General features: G+C 33.8%; 1 protein-coding gene across 3 annotated transcripts in view; it reads right to left on the bottom strand.

Moving 5' to 3' along the window:
- Nucleotides 1-20,651, bottom strand: part of 7B2 (Secretogranin_V domain-containing protein 7B2) — a 47,718-nt gene that overhangs the window by 11,029 nt on the left and 16,038 nt on the right. For all 3 annotated transcript variants that reach the window (XM_090399369.1, XM_090399368.1, XM_090399370.1), the window contains exons 2-4: nucleotides 9,434-9,778; nucleotides 3,128-3,256; nucleotides 658-863 (exon numbers count right to left, since the gene is read on the bottom strand). In XM_090399369.1, coding sequence (XP_090255495.1) covers nucleotides 658-863; nucleotides 3,128-3,256; nucleotides 9,434-9,773 — 675 coding nt within the window. In that variant the 5' untranslated portion in view covers nucleotides 9,774-9,778. The remainder of the gene's footprint in view (nucleotides 1-657; nucleotides 864-3,127; nucleotides 3,257-9,433; nucleotides 9,779-20,651) is intronic.

Here is a 20,651-nt window from a genome sequence, read left to right as displayed (position 1 = left end):
ATCATGAAAAGCACTTTTTTTTTTTTTTTGAAAGATTATGTTTTAGGTATAAAATATCAATCTGATATATCTACCCAACTAGCCATGACCCGTTTTTTGTGACAGAAAAAGCACGTTGACTGGTAGGGTAGATATATTAAAATGAATATTAGTATTAATAAATTGTTTCTCATTTAATTCTTGTTCTGATCAGAACCGACTGTATGTTTTTTTTGTCGCCCCAAGCAATAACTTTAGCCACTCGAACTTTTTTTGCTGACTTGCTTTTTTTTCTTCAAAATTAAAAAAAAAAATGCCAACAGAAAAATTTGTATCCTATTAAAAAAAAAACTTTTGAAATAATTATTTTTTTTTATCATTTATAATTTTTAAATTAAAAAATGAAAACAGTAAAAACTTTTCGGTTTTAAATTTTTATAGCAGGAGGGGGAAATGTATTTCAGTATAATCATAGTTACAAAATTACAATACTAAAGACGTTATCATGGAATGTTGCTCTTGTAAATATGCAGCTCCAAGCATTCGCTTGCTCTTCTGGTGCCTAAAAGTCCGTCATAGCTCTCACAAGACACCAGTGTGCTATAGGACCTGCAACTTCTCATTGTATGGAGGAATGACATATTAAATAATTAAATAAATATAATATCTAGTGATTACCTGCATGTTCTGAACGATGCGATTCAGTGTTGAATCCATAAGTCCCTCATTCTGGATCGACCGAGCTAATGCATCAATTTCATTCTCCTGAGTGGTTCCAGGACAATCAAACATGTGTTCTGTATCACACATGCATTCCTGAGCAGCTTGATATTCTCGGCTAAAAGCTGCTGTGTTAACGAAGTCAATCAAACAACCGTCTTCAGCTGCAAAAGCAGTTGTACAAACAGTATTGAATAGGCAAAATACAATTTTTGGGGGGGGGGGAAATAAAAGCGAGTTTAAATAAATATGAACCGCATTGGTGAATTGTAAATAATCTTAAACTTGCGCATAGTCGCAAAACTGAAATTATAACTGTAGTCCATTGTTTGTTAATTTAGATCAATTTTAGAAAAAATCGCAAAGCGATTTATTTGTTTAGTTATTATTATTTTTTTCTGTCAAGTTAATGTTTTCGATGAAAGCCTAGTAGCCTAGCCTTGTGGATAAATGAGTCCAAGGAAAGAAGGAAAATAAAACTCAATAAATGATATAAAAGCAAATGACAATAAATAAATACCCCATCTTCCATTAACGTGTTAGGCTCGATTGTCTGTCACTGTCTGACTTAGTATCTTGGCTTGCATTAATTTTATTTTTGCTGTGATAGGACGATTAATTCTATCGTCACAGACTACTATGTCTGTCATTACACGAGTTCTTCGGCCGTCGTACAGTCTGCTTTACAAGAGGGAAAATTTTTAAAACTAATATTTAATATTATTATTTTTTAAAACCTAATATTTATTTATTTATTTATTTTAAATATTAATATTTAATGATTCATCATTTCCGTATTATCGACCAGTTTCGAAACCGTCATATGAGAAAACCAAGCGAGTTAAATTCGCTTTTCATCCAAAATAAACAACTTGTTTAAAACATGAATAAAAAGCAGTCCAATGGCATTTTTCTTGAGGTGTACATGGATGTCAGCCGTTCTGTAAGGGTTTCATTATGAAAACAAATTCGTTTCTCAAATAAATAAATAAATATATATATATAATAATTCCATGGACAGTTTATTATGTAAAGTTTTAAGAGAGCCTCAAAAAAAGATTACCTGATAAACAGTTCTGCGCATTCCATTAAAAATGAAATCAACAGAAGGAATGGAACGTTGATGGTTATGTGCTTAGCTACGAAGTGGAAAAAGAGGAAAGGCACAATGCTAATCTAACGTTCTCTAGGCTTTCAATCGATAAGCAGTTAGAATTTTTGAGGAGCGTACAAACGAAATAAGATTGCTGATACTTTAATTTGCCACTGTGCGCAAATTACTTTATCTGTTAAATGAAGTAATTCTGAGAGCGAAAAAATATTACCATGGCGTTAATAAATATATTTTTTCATTTTTATTAAAATTCTAATGGAAATACTAAAAAATTGAATTATTTTCTATTTTATTGAAAAAAAATTGTATTAATGTTTGTAAAAGGTGGATCTGTTTTTAGTAATGCATGACCGATATACTAATTTACCTAATTTTTATTTGTTCTTTTTGATTCAATAGGTTTCCCAAGTAATTTTCTTAATTGAATGCACAAATACTACAGGAAATTAATTTAAGTTAAATTAACATTAAATTGCGCACAAGAAAATGAACTTGTTTAAATAATAATAAAATTAATCTCCTAATGCTTTTTATTCTAAAGGGAGTATTCAGAATCTTTTTAGACTTAACTAACTTTTGGGAATTAATGGGGTGGTGGTCTCTACCCATAATCATGGGCGATAGTTGCAAGTTTTGTCAATTTTTCTGAGTTGCGGTTAAAAATCCGAGAGGAGGAAGAACCCCCCTCCCCCCCAAAAAAAAGATCGACTACCTTCTATTGAAAAATACACTTAGTAAAAGTTTTATGGTTTGTTACTCGACTTGGACCTGTTCCGGTCTTTTTCTGACTGCCAATAGCTACGAAAATCGAATAATTACGCTAGAGCTACACAGTTAAATGCATTTAATGAAAGATAGGCTATTCTCTAACTAGTTTTTGGAGAAACACTTCTTCAAATATAAGAGCTTTCCATATGGTGATCAAAACATTACAAGAAAAGAATGAATAGCAGCCAATTTTTATTTAAAAACTGTTTTTTTAAATGTTTTATTTTTTTTAAAAAATGTTTCTAATTTACAAAGCGAAGCTTTATGTGAGTTTAGCATTATTAATTAGCTCAAAAATATTAAGAAAATATGATTTATTATTATTATTAAAGCTAAGATTTATTAATTCTTTAATGTTATTTATTAATTTTCATGTTTCACGTTCCTATGCGTCACGTTATATCAAAGAATCATTAATATTAAAAAAACTAAATATTAATAATAATAAGGAACACATTTATTTTTAGAAAATTAAAATTAATAAAGGTAAGCATTTTTAATGCATAAATTTTAAAATACACTATAATTCATGAATTTTTCACCGACCTGAATATCCTATGGGACAGGGGTTTGGCGGATTGCAATAAGCAGGCAACACTCCGTCACTCTTAACCACTTGAACGTTTTGTACACTTCCATCGGGTTTCAGCCTCTGGAATCCTTCACCAGCGCCACCTGTAAGATGAAAAGAAGTTGATATAATTTCATTATATCAACTTCAGCGTTCAGAACTGAAAACAGAAATTTAAGTTACTTTTCTGTTATGAAATTCGGATTACACTAGTGGCAGTTTCGTACGATGCCAAGGTATTTTGTTTCGTTAATCTACTGAGGTGGATAATGTCCAAGTTTATAGCATTTCGTTATATTTTCCATGATTCAAAGTAAGCACACAAAATCATTTTGTTCAAGGTTTTTAATGTTGGTTGGGATAATTTCACCACTACCGTTCGAAGTATTAGAATTTCGGAAATTCTTCATTACAATTATGGAATGTTAATTATGGGGATAGGTTGGGAGATGTAGAGTCTGGTAAATCGGAAAAGAAGGCATGTCAATGATTGACACATATCAACCATTCAAAGAAACTTACCAGAACTGACTGATGTCAAAAAGTAGAGAAAAGACAGAGTTCGAAATTGCATAAATTGCATGAAAGGTACAGTGGGTAATAAGAGGATGGCAGATTTTTTTTTTTTTTTCATGATGCGTAGTCGGTAAATGGAACATTTCACAATGAGACAATAGGTCAGTTTAAGGCAACACATGACAGGTAACGTGCCTTTTAAGATATATTTCCTTCTCTTATTTGACTCAGATGCTTCTCTGACTCCATGAGATATTTCCGATAGCAAAAATATGAACGTAAATATCCAGTCTAACTATTCAAAACAAAACAAAACAAAAAAATGGACGTAAACAGTGAAAAATCAGATGAAAATAATGTACAGTAAGTATGATAAATATTTAAATATTCTTGAATGTAAACAACTGTGCTATGCATGAGTATTCCTAGCAAATAAATAAATAAATAAATAAAAATAAAGTACAATATAACTTAATATTTCATTTATTATGTAACTGTAGAATTTGATTTAATACAATAGAGTAAATAAAGTTGGTTCAGTAGGCAGCCAGTTGAATAAATTTATATGGAATAGGAGAGAAATTATTTGAACACCGCATAATTTACGGTGTGTTCAGACCAATTTTAACTAATGGATCTGAGAGCTAGGTTAAAAATAAAGCAGTTGATCAGACTGATTAGACTACAGATGACAAATATGAGAAATCTGAGAAAAACTATGGCTGTACAGATGGCAATAAGGACAATATCATATTAAAGATGATATCACAAAGCAACTGCACAGTGTTACTTTTAGAAAATGTGTGAACCAGTGGCGTAGCTAGGGGGGACAGAAGGGGAAGTCATCCCCGGGCGGCACTTTGCGGCCCGGGGATGACTGACCCAAGAAATCTTGTCATACTGTCTATAGAACAGCAATTGAGTGATGAAATAGACGTCAACAATGTCATCGACGATTTTGCTAACAGAAAAGCAAGAAACATAACATTTCAGAATGTTGGAATTGAAGTTTTCTTTCAAAAATAAACATAGTGTATTAATTTATTTCCCTGTATGTCGTTTTGACTTTCTGAAGTATTTTTGGTGTGTATTAAGAGGGGGGGGGGAAGCAAACTCAGGGACCGCCCCCGGCGTCAAAAGCTCTAGCGACGGCACTGGTGTGAACAGAGCTAATCTAAGGTCACTTAAGCAAAATGAGAGAAGAAAGGTTAGCAAAACAGTTGTGTGATATTATTTCTGAAAATCTCGCACGTCGGTTCTCTAACAAGTCAATATAGCATGTGTATTTTGCAGTGGGCGATGCAGTGGCGTCGCGTGTCCATTTAGGTTGAGCGTGCTGTTGGGTAACTTATGCAACTCGCGGTACAAAATTCACGTCAATTTGACCGTATGATTGCATTTTAATTGATGTATGAAAGTTTTAAGAGTGCATAGCGCATCAACGTTCATCTTAATTGGTCCAATGCAATTAATTGTAGGATAACTTCGAATACTTTAATTTATCAATTAATATAATTTTAAACATGGAAAGCATAAAGGTCAAATGAACGACAGCTGTTTCACGCGCGTCATTCATGTGAGATGCATAAAGGGTTTACGCTTCGTGATGAGATTAGATTATCATTGGCAAACACTAGAGTGCGACAAGGATAATTTGAAATTTGATACGATTTTTAAATACAGCCATATAATGCGCACAGAAATCGGAAAAAAAGTAATAATTCTTTTATCGGATTGAACCAAAGAAAGGCTGAAATAACTCGTTTAAATTACTTATTATACACAGGTTCCAACCTCATTCGACTATAATCATGCAATCGGCGAAAGCGCAAGTACATCGTCGACACTGTTTCCCATTGTAAATATGAGCAAAAAAAAAAAGTTAAAAGTTATAAATATATATTAAAAACTTCTCTATATCGGTGTCATAAACACGTCAGTTCACACTTCACGAACGTAAAACAGATTAAACTCATGACAAAATAAGAAAAACAAACAAAAACAACAACTCATGACAAATGACAACGCTCAATTGGATTGCTTCAGACAATAACCAATCATATCCTGCCTCGCCTTCTGAGTCGTTTAAAGCCACTGGAATTATAGGCAATAGGAAAAGATTCCGTAACACGTGTGCACCACAAGATAAAACAAATCTAAACAGATTAAATGGGGCAGTAAGAGCTGCACTCAAAGCTCATAGAGACCAAGTATGGGATGAAAAGTTATCCTCCATTTCACCTACTGATCACTCTATCTGGGGGCTACTGAAAAATATCAAAAACAAAGACAGATCCCTTCCCCCAATATTCTCTGACCAGGGCCTTGCTCACACAGATGTAAACAAAGCAGAAGTTATAGCATACAATTTAGAAGAGCAATGCAGGCCTTCGTTTGGAAACCTTGACTTTGACCACATATATAAGATTCACAGCAAGGTCAGACACTCACTCAAACTTCCTACCACCAGCACTGACCATATTGCACCAACATCACCTGCTGAGATATATGACATTATTAAAAAAATAAAGAACAAAAAAGCTCCTGGGCCAGACGGCATTACTAATCGGGTGATCAAACTTCTGCCCCGAAAAGCAGTAGTGCACCTGACCAATATAATAAATGCAATTTTAAGATTTCACTATTTTCCTTCCACCTGGAAACTGGCTAACGTAATTCCTATACATAAGCCAGACAAAGACCCACACCTACCACAAAATTATCGTCCAGTCAGTCTCATCTCCAATCTGGGTAAGGTTGCAGAGAAAGTCATCCTCTCACGACTCCAAACCTCAGTAAATGACCTAAACATCCTCCCTAAAGAACAGTTTGGTTTTAGGCAACACCATAGTACTACGCAGCAAATCCACAGAATTGTCGAATACATCACCACCAGCTACAACTGGCGCCAGTGCACAGGAGCTGTTTTCCTAGACTTATCCAAAGCATTTGACAAAATCTGGCATTTGGGACTCCTGCACAAACTTATCTCAGCCGGTACCTCACTAAAAATGGTTCATTTAATCCATTCATATCTTCAGAATAGATCAATGCAAGTAAAAATCAACGGTTCTACATCCTCCCAGCGCCACATCGTTGCTGGAGTGCCGCAGGGATTTCTACTGGCTCCATTACCGTTCTCTATATACATGTCAGACATCCCGCACAATCCGATGACTTCCATTTTGGCCCTGTATGCGGACGATACGGCAATACTAACTAGATCTCTCTCTCAGACCCCATTTCATTACTAGAAAGCTTCAAGAAAACATTCTAAAGCTGGAGGGTTGGTTCTCTAAGTGGAGATTGGAGGTCAACCCCCCAGAAAAGCTCAGCCATTCTTTTCTCAAAAAGGCCAATGTCTCCTGTAGGAGATGTGTTACTATTCAATACTAAAATTCCCTGCCAGACAGAAACAAATTACCTGGGTGTAATTCTCGACAAAAAAAAGCTATCTTTCAATCAGCACACCAAGTCTGCATGCACAAAGGCATCTAAAGCCATAGCTCAGATCTATCCGCTAATTAATAGAAATAGCAAGCTCAGCAACAGAATCAAATCGCAACTATACCAGATGACGATTCGTCCTATAATCACCTATGCCTCTCCAGCCTGGGGCCACACCTTTAATACTAACATTATCAAGATACAAAGAGTGCAGAACAAGTGCTTAGAATGATTCTGAACGCTCCGTGGTATGTTAGAAACAAAACTTCATAGAGATGCAAATATTCCCTATATTTTCTCTTTTCTACAATCCTTAGCATCCAAGTTTTTCCTAAAGACGTCCACACACCCCAACGATTTGGTTCAGCAAGCTGCAGCATACGAGGCAACGGACATATTCAAATATAGAAGACCAAAAGCTATATTAGCATTCCGTAGCGATGCATAATCTCCATGCCCATTCAGGGCGAGCAAACTGCTCATACATTTTATCCTCACTGTAACCACAACAGATAGCAGGGAATATGAAAAGCATCTTGCTTCACCCCTAAAGACATAAATGTCAATTGTCAATTTGACAAGTTGCGTTATCTGCACGTCTGTTTAAAGGGCGCTAAAAGGTGTCTGTATTTGTGACCGCACACCCGAGCTATTCACGCGAATGTGATGCAATGTTTACGCGTCAAAAAGTGTCCGCTTCATTAAGCATTAGTATACTGTTTAATTTTGGGAATCACGTAAAGCCGGGAAACAATTAGGGGAGTCTTTAACAGGAATAAATGCAAAAATATGATGTCGATGATACTGCTCTTTCGTGGGTGAGCACCACACACCCGGAATATTCGCAGCTGGTGTGATGCCAGAATGGCAGGGGGAAAAAAACTCAGGGTTAGTCCACCATCTAAGGAATTGATGCAATAAGATGTTGCTTAAAAATCGAAATATACATCTAACAAAATCGGAGTTATTGGCGCGCTGATAAATGAAAGACTACTTTGGATGAACATTATAGTTATTATAAATTTATTATATATCCTTCCTTGAGGATAATATTATGGAGTTGTTGACAGCTGTCAATAAATTTCTGATACTTTCTCGATATTGGTAAAAAAAGCTGTGGAAACAAAAATGATAACAAAAATAAATAAAATAAAATAAAGTAGATTCTTAATCATTTCGTTATCGTCAGGAAAAACCATACTACCACTAAAGACAAACATGGAAATTCGGAAACAATTACATAAATATTAGTTCCCTTAGCATTCTTGTTTAGTATACCGTTTATTATAAATCTAATAGGCGAAATTAGACTGTCTGCTGTACATATGCCATTTTGGCATATGTACAGCAGACAATGTTTATTTGCTCAGTTTTGGAACTCCAGTCGTCCGATTAAAACCAAAACTGGTAAAGATTCGACAGAGTGTATTTGAAATACTAAATACATTAGATTTCATTAAGTACCAAATTTTATGGTTTCTTGATTTAAATCAACACTGAGAGAACAGAAAAAGTCTAGCACATATCCTAATACTACATTTTGTTATATTCTACTTAGCCACATTTTGGTTATTACTCTGTATTATTTCGCAACCATTTGCCAAAATGTTCTCTTTTAAATGGTCTGATTGTCACTAGGATAAAGTGCGCAATCTTGAAATTTTGCATCGACGAGGTCACTGATATAGCGGAACTAGTACTGTTATATACGAATATAAAGACTAAGAAAAAAGAACAGAAGCGAATGAAGCATTTTCTCTTCCATTATGACTCTTCTGGTCAATCTATCATTTACAATAGTACCAGTAAAAGGCATGGAATTTGAATTTGATTACGTTCTCCTTATCCACTCTACTTGGTCCTTAGTTGTTTTCCTGTTCAAATCAAAAGTAATTTCAAGTGACAATGGTATTACGTGTTCTGCCACTCAAAAGTTAATATTTTTGGATGACAGAAAAAAAAAGGCATCAACTATAACTATAGATTTCTAGACATGCACTTTTAGAATGCCTCTAAATTACTCCATTGATTTATAAGAAGACTGTCGAAAAAATAATTAAATTTTTCTCTTTTATTTTATACAGAACGGATGAATTTTTGAAAAATGTTTCTTTTGTATAAAGACACATTAAACAATTGATGATGATTTATTAGCCATCGCCTTAAGAATCATTAAAATATTTGGATAACTAAGTACATCTGAAAGAATAAAAAAAATTAATCTTAAAGATACATTAAAACTGAATGTCCCGAAGAATGCTATGAATATTAATTTGAAAACAATGCTCAATGTATTCAATACGTTTAATTTCCCTTACCTTGCATATATTGATGGCCCCACAGAGAGCTGTGTTCAAGGTATTCTTGATCTCTTAATGAGGGTTCTCGTCCAAGTAGACCATCGTGACGTGGCCGAAACCGATCTGGATGAACATCAAATTGCTTAGCTACACGATTAGGAGGAAGCTGCGGCTTGGAATGAGATAGAGAAAGATAATCTTCTGGCTGGTCGCTCAGTTCTCCTCCCATTCGAGCTACTACCTCTCTTAACAGAGAGTCCGTTAGGGAGTCTAACTGATCAAACGATTTTGCAAAGACATTGATAGGAACTATAGCCAATGCAAATCCAAGGAGCAGAGAAGACACAGCTCCCTTCATTATAACTGTAACAAAGAACCATGTTTTGAAAAATATATTTAGCCATGATATCGCACTATTATTTTTCACAGTTTGATTATTTTTTAAAAAATGACTCGCTTTGAGCTAATATATAGTTGTGTGAAAATCAATCAAATTAAATAGTTCTCATTACTTCTTTATCATGATTCCCCACATAAATGTCATAAACGTTTTGAGTATCTATTTCAGTTTCTTCTTTTAGATAATTAAAAATAAAAAATAAAAATAAAACATATTTAATCAACCCACCGATATAGGAAAAGTAAGTAATGTTAAAGGTCTCAATCTGCTCTCTTTTGGAAATGAAAGGAGTAAGAGGATTTAGTTTATTTTTTGTTTTAAAATTTTTCTCGAATAATGACCAACTCTTTCTGAGTGTATTGTCTGAAAGTGTATTTTGATCCCTCTCTTTTATGCAATCTGAAAAATTAAACTGATCACATTATTTTCGGTTGTCTGTAATATTGATTTTTTAACACTTTATTATGTGTGAAATAAATCACATACATATAATGTAAATTTTAAGCAACAATACTACATTTTCTTTCATGTGACTAAAGAACTGATTGTAATTAATATTATTATAGTATTCATAATGTGCAATTGATATAACAGAATAATTCCTGTATTATTAGTAATAATAATAATATTAAAATAATAATTTACTATTGTAGTTCACAGTTACACAATAAAATATGATTGCGTGTTATTACAGTTTACATTGTTTTTTCAAAGTTTGACAAAATATGGTCATACAGAGAATGTATAATATGTACTATACAGAAAATATGATATATTACATATATTTTCTGTTTAGTACAAACCTATAGTATATATATATATATATATATATATAGTTACTATGGATGGTTATTTATAGTTTGCAATTGGATAAGTTTACGTTTTTTAACAGCATTTATAGTATAACAGTAAGTTATATATATTTTACAATTTTTTCTTTTTTAATGTTTTTAACTAACTACAGCACTTCAATATAATAAATAATTCTGTTTTTTTGTTGATCTTGGAAGAGATGTAATGTCTCTGCTTGCATCCTCGAAGCTTTTTAATGAGCTTATCTCTGAGGATAACACCGGCTAGAATATGTATTTTTTTTTATTGATTTGATTTCTGTGTTGGAAGTAGGCTGATGTTTGGGAGGTCAAATGAATGATCTGAAATGTCTGATCAAAGTGAAATTGCCAGTACGTTCTGATGTTATTGCATCTCTGTTGGTGGTTCACATTCATTTTTATTGTGGTCTCCTTTTTGAACTAATTAGGAGACTTTTTTTTCGCTGTGGCAGCCAATAATAATAATAATAATAATAATAATAATAATAATAATAATCGAAGTTGGCAGGCTGTGGCTTAAACACACTAAAATGATCCCAACAGTTATCGGTGCCCTTGGCGCAATTTCAAAGAAACTATCCAACTATTTACAGCAATTAAACATCAACGAAGTGACCCATATGACGTAGAATAAACAGCATTACTTGGAACAGTCCATATTTCACGACGCTACCTGACAGACTATTCTTAGATTCTTGGGTAAAAGCTGAATTGTTCTGTATCACCAGTCAAATTGTTCTTTAAATAATATCTTGTTTTGACTGTGTATCAATTATGTGAATAAATAATAATAACAATAATAATAATAATAATAATTCCTATAAGGCCTTCCATTTCCCAAAATAATAGGCGATCCCATTTGGCTCTAATTAATCTTTTTTGAAGAAGATAGAAGCCATACTTTAGACAACCTTTAGACAACACTAACAACTGCCACAAGGCTTTCAGTAATTTCATAGCCATATGGATAGGAGAATATTTTAGACAACGTCTGCCATTTCGCAATCGCAAACCTAACATTATATGTTACTTTCAAAAGAGTGAGAATTCGATTTTCTTGAATAACAGGGTTAAATATCTGGCTATGTTATATAAATATGCGCGTAAATCATATTTTTGAAAGTAATTCAGAATCGCATTTATAGAAAAAGTGAAGAAACTCTTAGTGAAACACAATTCGGCTTTCGGAATGGTTTTGGTACTAGAGAGGCCCTTTTCTGTACCCAAACATTGATACAAAAATGCATAGAAAAACAGAAATCTGTCTTTATGTGTTTCATAGATTTTGCAAAAGCATTCTACAAAGTCAGACACACTAACTTAATAGAAGTCCTTCAACAAATAAGGCTAGTCGAACAAGACATAAGACTAATAACAAATCTGTATTGGAATCAGTCAGCTACAGATGGCTATGAAATTACTGATAGCCTTATGGCAGTTGTTAGTGTTGTCTAAAGTATGGCTTCTACCTTCTTCAAAAAAGATTAATTAGAGCCAAATGGGATCGCCTATTATCAATTAGACAACATTACCACCAGTGATATTAACATCAAAAGAGGAGTGAGGCAAGGATGTGTGCTCTCACCACTCCTGTTCAACATATACGCAGAGGTAATCTTTAAAAAAGCATTGGAAGAATGTCCAGAGGGAATCACAATAAATGGAAAGATTGTTAACAACCTACGATATGCAGATGACACCGTGCTAATTGCAGATAACATTATAGATCTACAAAAACTCATTGACAGAGTATACATAGAAAGCCAAAGAATGGGAATAAATATAAACAAAATACATGAATAAATATAAACAAAATACAAGACAAAATACATGATCATCAGCAAACATCCAGCCTCATCAATGAAACTGACACTCAATGGGAAAAATATTGATCAAGTGTCAAGATATAAATATCTTGGTTGCTGGCTTAATGAACGGTGGGATCCAGAAATAGATATAAAGACAAGGATTGAAGTTGCACGGCAGTCCTTCATGAAAATGAGAACACTATTCTGCAATAAAGACCTAAACATGGAAGTCAGATGCCGAATGCTGAAATGCTGCGTGTGGTCTATTCTGCTCTATAGAGTTGAAACATGGACATTGAAGGCGACAACCATCAAGAAAATCGAAGCCTTTGAGATGTGGCTATACAGAAGAATGCTAAAGATATCACGGACAGAAAAAATTACCAATGAAGATGTCTTAAAATCCATTGGCAAAGCTAAACATCTTGTACAAATAATCAAGAAACGAAAAACATCATATCTTGGCCATATCATGAGAAACACAAATACCAACTTCTACAAACTATTTTGATAGGAAGAATTGGTGGCAAAGGAACTAGAGGAAGAAAAAGAATATCATGGTTTGACAACATCAAGACGTGGACAGGAAAGAGCAGTGCACAACTGCTCAGATTAGCACAAGAGCGCAGTTTGTTCGCCAAGATGGTCGCTGACCTTCGATAGAAGATAGCACAATAAGAAGAAATCATAATCGCATATATAAGTTTGGCTTCAGTCCCTTTGTTTGTGGTGCCATGAACATTGAACTCCCAGAGATATCTGAACATTCTGGACAATACAATACTTCATACTTGGTAGAGTTTCTACGAAACTGACCATGGTCTCTTTTAACAAGGCAGTGCACCGTGTCATAAGGTTGCTGCTATAACTGAGTGGTTTATGGACACGAACACTTGACTGGCCTCAACAGAGACCTGATCTTGACCCTATTGAACATCTCTAGGATGAACTTAAGCCTCGGATGAGGTCAAGTGACGTCCGTTCTACAACTGTGCAGAACCTTATTACATGCCTACAGGAAGAATGGTTCAAATTTTCCATTGATTGCTATCTTGTGCTTGTGGAAAGTATGCCACGTAGGATTGCTGCAGTCAACGTAGCAAAAGGAGGTCTTAAATCTTATTATGATGGGCGCCATCGCTGTTTCTGACACTATGGTGTGCGTTTACTTCTTTCCAAGTACTGTGTGTATAATTTCCCAAATTCTAATGTGAATAATGAGAAGAAATCCTATTATATTCTTAATTCAATTATTCGCATTTTCTACTCAGCCATGACCAATTTCAATTATTGGACGACAAAAACGGATGAATAAGGCCTGTGTAACTCAGTGGAAGCAAGGTTTGCATCCTCTGCGCTAGACAACCCAAAGATAGCCTTAAGTACAAGTCTAGTCGCCGCGCTGACTGGAGGAACTTTTCATAAGCCTTTCTTCAACCATTTCCAGAGTAGTCGATATCTGGTACAGGAAAGCTAGATTTTGCGTCCGAAAATTCAGTTTTTCTTTCCGTAAACTCAAGAAAATCGACCGTAGAACCTACACTATTTTAGAAAAAACGTATTCTGTGGTACCAAGAGATGGCAAGACTTGTTTGTCAGTCTCTTCATCGGTTGCCTCTTATAATTAGTGATAGTCTTGGGGCACAGCTATTTCTGATAGTCATCTGTGGAGACTGAACTGCCCACTCAATCTCAAAACGCTAGATAGGGTTAAAAGTCCTCTGCTACTCTCTATGAGAGAATGAAAGGCGTTAGCTGATTTTTTTTTTTGTAAGCGGGTAAACGAGGATAATAAAAATGAGTGGATGAGGGCTAAGCGGCAGCTCTTCATCAGTGTTCATTGTTCTTTTTTAAAAACTCTTTCATTCTACGACTATCGGATGTGCTCTAGGAGTTTTGTTTGTTTATTTAAATACCCTCAAGATACTGAAGCTTTCTGGTTAATTCTGGAGTTCACAATTGCTTACGGTCAATTTTTATGATTATTTTCCTCATCTCAATTATAGTAACTTTACATTGACTGCTGTGGGTTTCTTTTTCTGAATGATAATAAAAACTGTTTTTTCTTCTTCTTCTTCTTATTATTATTATTACTGAAAACAATTTATCGAAAGTTATTGAATGACAATTTACAGAAACAAATAAAATAATCAATTGCACAATGTATAAGAGTAAAAGTAATTGCTCGAAAATAAAGTTCTTCGATTCTGCAGTTCGCTGAAATCGTAACTTTTCGGATGGTGTGTCATCGAAAAGCTACAATTAATAAAAGCGTTTATTTGACATAAGTAGTTTGGTGTGGCATTACTTTTCTGGCAAAGAAAACTTTGAAAAGTTATAAATTGAGTGATATAACTATACGAATGCCTGATGCATTTCATAAAAACAAAAGGAGCGATTTGCAACCTCCCTCTAAACTGAAATATTGTTAAAATATTAGCTCATATTATCTAGATCCTTGAAGTTCTAGTATTTTAATTACGGATCATATATTTTATAAAATAAAAAAAAATGGAAAAAGTCATGAAAAACACCATGTTGAGTAAAACCAAAAACAACTTCATTCTTTATTGGTATAACTGTGGTGGTATTGAAGACAATTACTTAACCTAGACATTATTCTCCTTATATATGTTATGTAAGACGGGTGTGAGTAAATTTTATTTAGAAATATTTTTCTAAGTTTTTAAAAAGTTTCCATAGTTTGAAAATAAAATATAATCTGATAAAACTGTAGTTTGAATAAGCAGCTAAACTTCCCCATCCCCTCGAAAAATAGTTGAAATAGCTCAACTTTTTTTCCCCAAATCGTTCTTTTTTTACCAAAATAATTGGACACAAAAGTAGATTTAGTTTGTTTAGGTCGTTTCCTCTCTGTAGGTCCAAAATTTTCGAAACAAATAAACTATAACAAAGGTGCAAAAGAGAAAGAAAGAATGAGAGAACAGTCAGTTGTTAAAAAACGAAATAACAAAAATACTTTGAACTGTAAACATTGTACAGCCATATAAAATAAAGTGTAGATAATATACTAATTTGGAGGTAGTAATCATTTAATCTTCTCATACAATACTATCATAGTTTTTAAGATTCATTTTATCCGTTCAGCAATATGTATGTTATTACGGGATATCTATGAAAAAAACTGAAAAAGAGAGCCAAAAGGCTTCACTTCGGCAATGCAAAATTATTCAAATTAAGTGGATATTGAATCCAACATTATTTCATAGCCGAATATAAGTATAGAAACTTCAAAACACTTAATTTGAGTAATCTATGAAAAAATATTTTTATCTGACACTACCTCCTTATCAGACCGATTAACTCACCTCAGTTGGAAAGTTTGATAAATGTTCATTGTGTTCATGATAGGATTCGAATTCAAGTCTACCATCCCACGGGCATCATTGAAACCCATTGAGCTATGGAGGCCCAATGTTCTAAAACTGGACAGCATAATTATTAAGTCTCAATAATCACCTACTCATGTTATCTGTATTTGACCGAACAACAAGTCATTGAACGATAATTCATTGTAAAAACGATTGATCGCAAAAAAACAATTCACCGATTAGTTTCGATGAATTCCTTTCATAATTCATAGACATAGCTACTTTCCTGCTAAATATGGTTTAAAGTATCATTACCTAATTTTCAGTAATATTGCCTAAGTAATGTGATGTGACTGAATTATGAAAGGAATTTATCGAAAAATATCGCTGAATTGTTTATTCGATCACTCTTTTTATGACGAATTGTCATGCGACCAACCATTGGTTGGCGGATTGTTTATTCGATGAATTAGTTTTTTAAATGAATTGCTTAGATCAGAAAAGATAAACTGTCTTTGAGTAAACTGACTTTTGATGAATTTTCATGAAACCGATTTATTGACAAAGCATTCATAGCCACTTATGGAAATTCATTCCACTCATTCACCACCATTCGATCAAAAGATCCCCGACCTGCCATCCCTGTTAACCATTACTTCACTCAACTTCCAATGATGGCCTCTTGTTCTTCTACCGCCCGACATATATCGAAAAATTTCTGCTACATCTATTCTTTATAAACCTTTAGTAATTTAAAAGGAAAGTGAATATGATAGAAGCATATAAACTGCTGAAGGTTTCGATCTAAAAGAATAATAATCCTCTCTCTCTCTCTCTCTCTGAAATTTTATTTTAGCCAAGAACAGAGGTTTATCGATAAAATATGAAAAGATTTACCGTTTAGTTAATTGTTATTAATTATATTATTTTTCAATACTTGTAGAGAATTTTAATATTAATTATTCAATAAAGCTATCATATCACATCACCACTTTTCATTTATGGCAGAGCCGTTCAACAGAAGTATAATTAGTGGTACACATACCTGCCACTGAATTAGAAACTTCGCAGAAATCAGTGTTCCTATGGGCACTGGATTACCAATACCAATCCTCTTCATTTCCTTGCGCATAATTTGATGAGTATGGATCAGGAACAGCCTTCATTAAATGCTTCGCTGAATTGCTGCACACATGAAGTACACAAAAACTTTTGGACCTACAGAAAGGAAACGACCTAAACAAACTAAATCTACTTTTGTGTCCAATTAAAGTTTATCCGTACAAGCCTTCCAGAGGACAGCTATCTCGTTTTTAACAGACTGAGTGTCTTAGGCCACAGTTATTACACCTCTTAGACAGCAGTACGATTTATTTTTCCGCTGATTAAACATCCGGTATATCCCACCTTTTTGAGAAACTAGCCAGCTCTGCTTTTTTCAAAATCGTGACTCCGGCCAGACGAGCAAACCCCAATAAGCCGTTTATCGAACTCAGAGAGATTCTTTGTTTTTCTCATTGTGATCGACACTCTTGACGATTACTGACTATCATCATTCTTAAATAGTTGCCTAGAACACGTCACCACGTGTTCTAGGCTCACGTATTTAACCAAGTATTTCATATACGCTGAGTAAGTGATGTTTATGTATATCTGCATAAAGTTTTATAATTCAGTGGGAGGGTATGTGTACAGGCGATGGTATGTAGTAATAATTAAAGTTATTTTCGTGGAGTTTTCAAACAAAGCTTGTTACCTCTGTAGTAAGTTATCATCTACACTGATTATCATACATGGGTGGTCTTGAGAGGTCTCGGCCTAACAATGAAAAAACTAATTTATAATTTCAAAATTATTTTTATTTTTCAATATAATCTCCCTTAAGACGAATATATTTATTCTAGTGATGCTTATCATTATTCAGTCAGTGATGCTTATCATTACCATTATCCCGTCCCTGTAGTGGTTCTCAGTAAGATCTGCAAAATACCCCTTTACAGCTACAATCGCCTCTTGATTCAAAGAAAAACACTGACCAGCAAGGAAGAGTTTTAGTTTTTGGAAGAGATAGAAGTCAGAGGGAACCAAATCTGGGGAATAGGATGGATGTTCCAACAATTCATAGCGCAGTTCCATTATTTTTCCCATTGCCATAACACCATCGTTTGCAGGTTCACTGTCCTGATGAAAGATGTCGATTTTTTTTCTTCTGCAAGATTCTTTTTTCTAAGTTGGTACATCTGTTACATCTCATAAGCATCGTTGTGAAATTTCATATCGATGCTTATTTCGGTCTTTTCTCACGAAGTTTTTCGTCTATTCTGGTTAAAAGATCGGAATATTATTCTCCGGTTATTGTTTTACCCTTTTCAAGATAATTAATAAACAAAATACCTTTAGCATCCCAAAACACCGATTCCGTGACCTTTCTTGCTGATAGAACCGACTTTGGCACTGAAAGATCGGCTTCTGTCCACTGTTTTGACTTCTGTTTGGATTCTGTTGTGTAATGGTGAATCCAAGTTTCATCCATAGTAATACATCGATGCACAAAATCGGTTTTATTCTTGCTAAAACGCTCCAAGCACTGTTTTCATGTGAGTGCGTTTTTGATCTGCAGGGCACCCATCTTGCGCAAAGCGCTTTCATTTGCAATTCTTCATGCAAAATGTATCCTACACGTTCTTTTGAAATGCCTATAGTCTCAACAATTTCACACATTTTGACTCGCCGGTCATAAAATACCATATTGTGCTCTGATCAATTATTTCTGGTCTTGTTACATCTTTTGGATCATCTTCAAAGCTGGTACGGCCACGTTTAAACACGACAGCCCATTTCTTAATTGTCGAAAACGAAGGAGAAGAGTGTCCATAAACTATTTTGATCTTCGAATGAATTTCGTTTGGAGTTTAACCCTTCTTTTACAAAGAATTTTATAACCGCACGATACTCAATTTTATCCATTTCAAGGGATACAGACACTTTTGCTTCCGACAGCTGTATAAAAAAAACCCTACTTGATAGAATGACTTGAAATTTCACATCGATGCCTATGACAGATGTAACAGATGTACCAACTTAGAAAAAAGAATCTTGCCGATAGTGTTGCCATTTTTGGTTGAGGCCGAGAACGTTTCAGACCACCCACGTAGCATCTTTCTGAATGTTTATCTTGAGAAAAAAAATTATTTTATGTGAATAGTTAACTTTATTCGTTTTCAATAATAAAATTACATGTTTTTGCTGCTTATAAAATGGGTCAGTGGTATAATAAAACAATTCACATTCCATAGAAAAGAATCAAAATATTGAACTAATTAACAACCAAAAATTCAAAGATATATCAATAGTTTTAAATTCGAGAACCAAAACGTATATTTGAACTTCGCAAATTTTAATTTTAAGTTTTGATTCGACGACTATACAGTAATAATTAAAGTTAATTTCGTGAAATAATATTGTTTACATTTTTTTACCTATTCAATCCCAGTATAAGTTTTTTTTCCTATTCAATCCCCTCCACTGAAGTGATACTGTATCGTGATGATCCCGCAGAATCATCTTTGCATTCATTTTAATTAGTGAAATATATAATACACATTTTTATCGCTAGGTGACTCAGTATATAAAATCAGTTTGAATACAACGCTGATCTTCATATTAATGTAATAATAAAGCAAATAATACATCATTAACCATATACACTATATTTTTGTCTATGTAGTTGACTTATATAAGGAACTAATCAAATTGAAAATAATATCCCATTCGTTGTATATAAATTATGATTATAAATTACACTTACGTGTTTGTATTATGCTATTATCTTGCATATAAAAATAAAACTTTTGGGCTTCATGAATGCGCAAATATATGCTTATTTCAAGTTTTGTTCAGAATTGATCAACAACAAATCTCGCAACCTAGTGAGAGAAACAAGAAACGTATGTTGGCACGATCTCTTAATAACATTGTTGGAAGTTTATCAATATCAATATGTGCAATTCTTTGTTTGTTTTTTTATGTGCGTATTCGTTTTGAAGAGGAGTGGTGTTACGTGAGTTATTTCTGGCAAAATTAGTGAGTATTTCTATGTATGTTGAATATATTTTCCGTGATTTGAAACACTTATATTAAAAGCATAGTAGTAAACTGAAAATGCAGCTTAATATTACGCATGAAGTCGGCAAAAGTCTTATGACAGCAAATAATGGTTTTATGAATGTTGGTATATAATAATGTACTAGTAGTACACAGTTTAGCATGAGTATATATAATTCAGATCTGCTTATAGTCTGTCTCGATAAAAATTTATTGTTGATCTTAAAATTCAGATGCATTATAGCAACAATATGCAGATGTTGAGATCAGCATAGTCAGAATCTCATGTTATGGTTATGCGATAACTGCTTTCTGATATTGTAATACGTTAAGGGATTTGCGATTTTTCGAAGCCAAAGCTTAATAATTTTTATCTTCTCCTTCTGGAACAAACTTTCAGCTGGTCCTCTTGAGAGTTTCAATCTTGGTTACTCTACAGCTTGCTTAAGGCCTTCACAACATTTTTATTGGCTTCATAAGCTTTTTCCCTCCCCTGAATTGTGATCGTACTTCTGCTCTCTCTCTCTCTCTCTCTATAATTTTATATTTTTAATAAAACAATATAAAACAGTTTCATTTATTGTAATTTTACCATAACATTTCGGAACGAGGGAAGGCAGGAATCAAAATTTATTCTGTCAATAGATTAAACTTCAGTACGGTGGGAAACATCAAGTAACATTGTATAATAATTTCCAGCCTTGTGTTTCATTTTGTTGATGATAGTTCAAGACTAATTAGTTATTTAATCTTCGTCAG

The sequence above is a fragment of the Typopeltis vanoorti genome, chromosome 10 (assembly GCF_054136105.1).
Source record: "Typopeltis vanoorti isolate ZY-2024b chromosome 10, IOZ_Tvanoo_1.0, whole genome shotgun sequence".
Taxonomy (NCBI): domain Eukaryota; kingdom Metazoa; phylum Arthropoda; class Arachnida; order Uropygi; family Thelyphonidae; genus Typopeltis; species Typopeltis vanoorti.
Note: the sequence above shows the minus strand (reverse complement) of the source record. Positions and strands in the feature narration are given on the sequence as shown.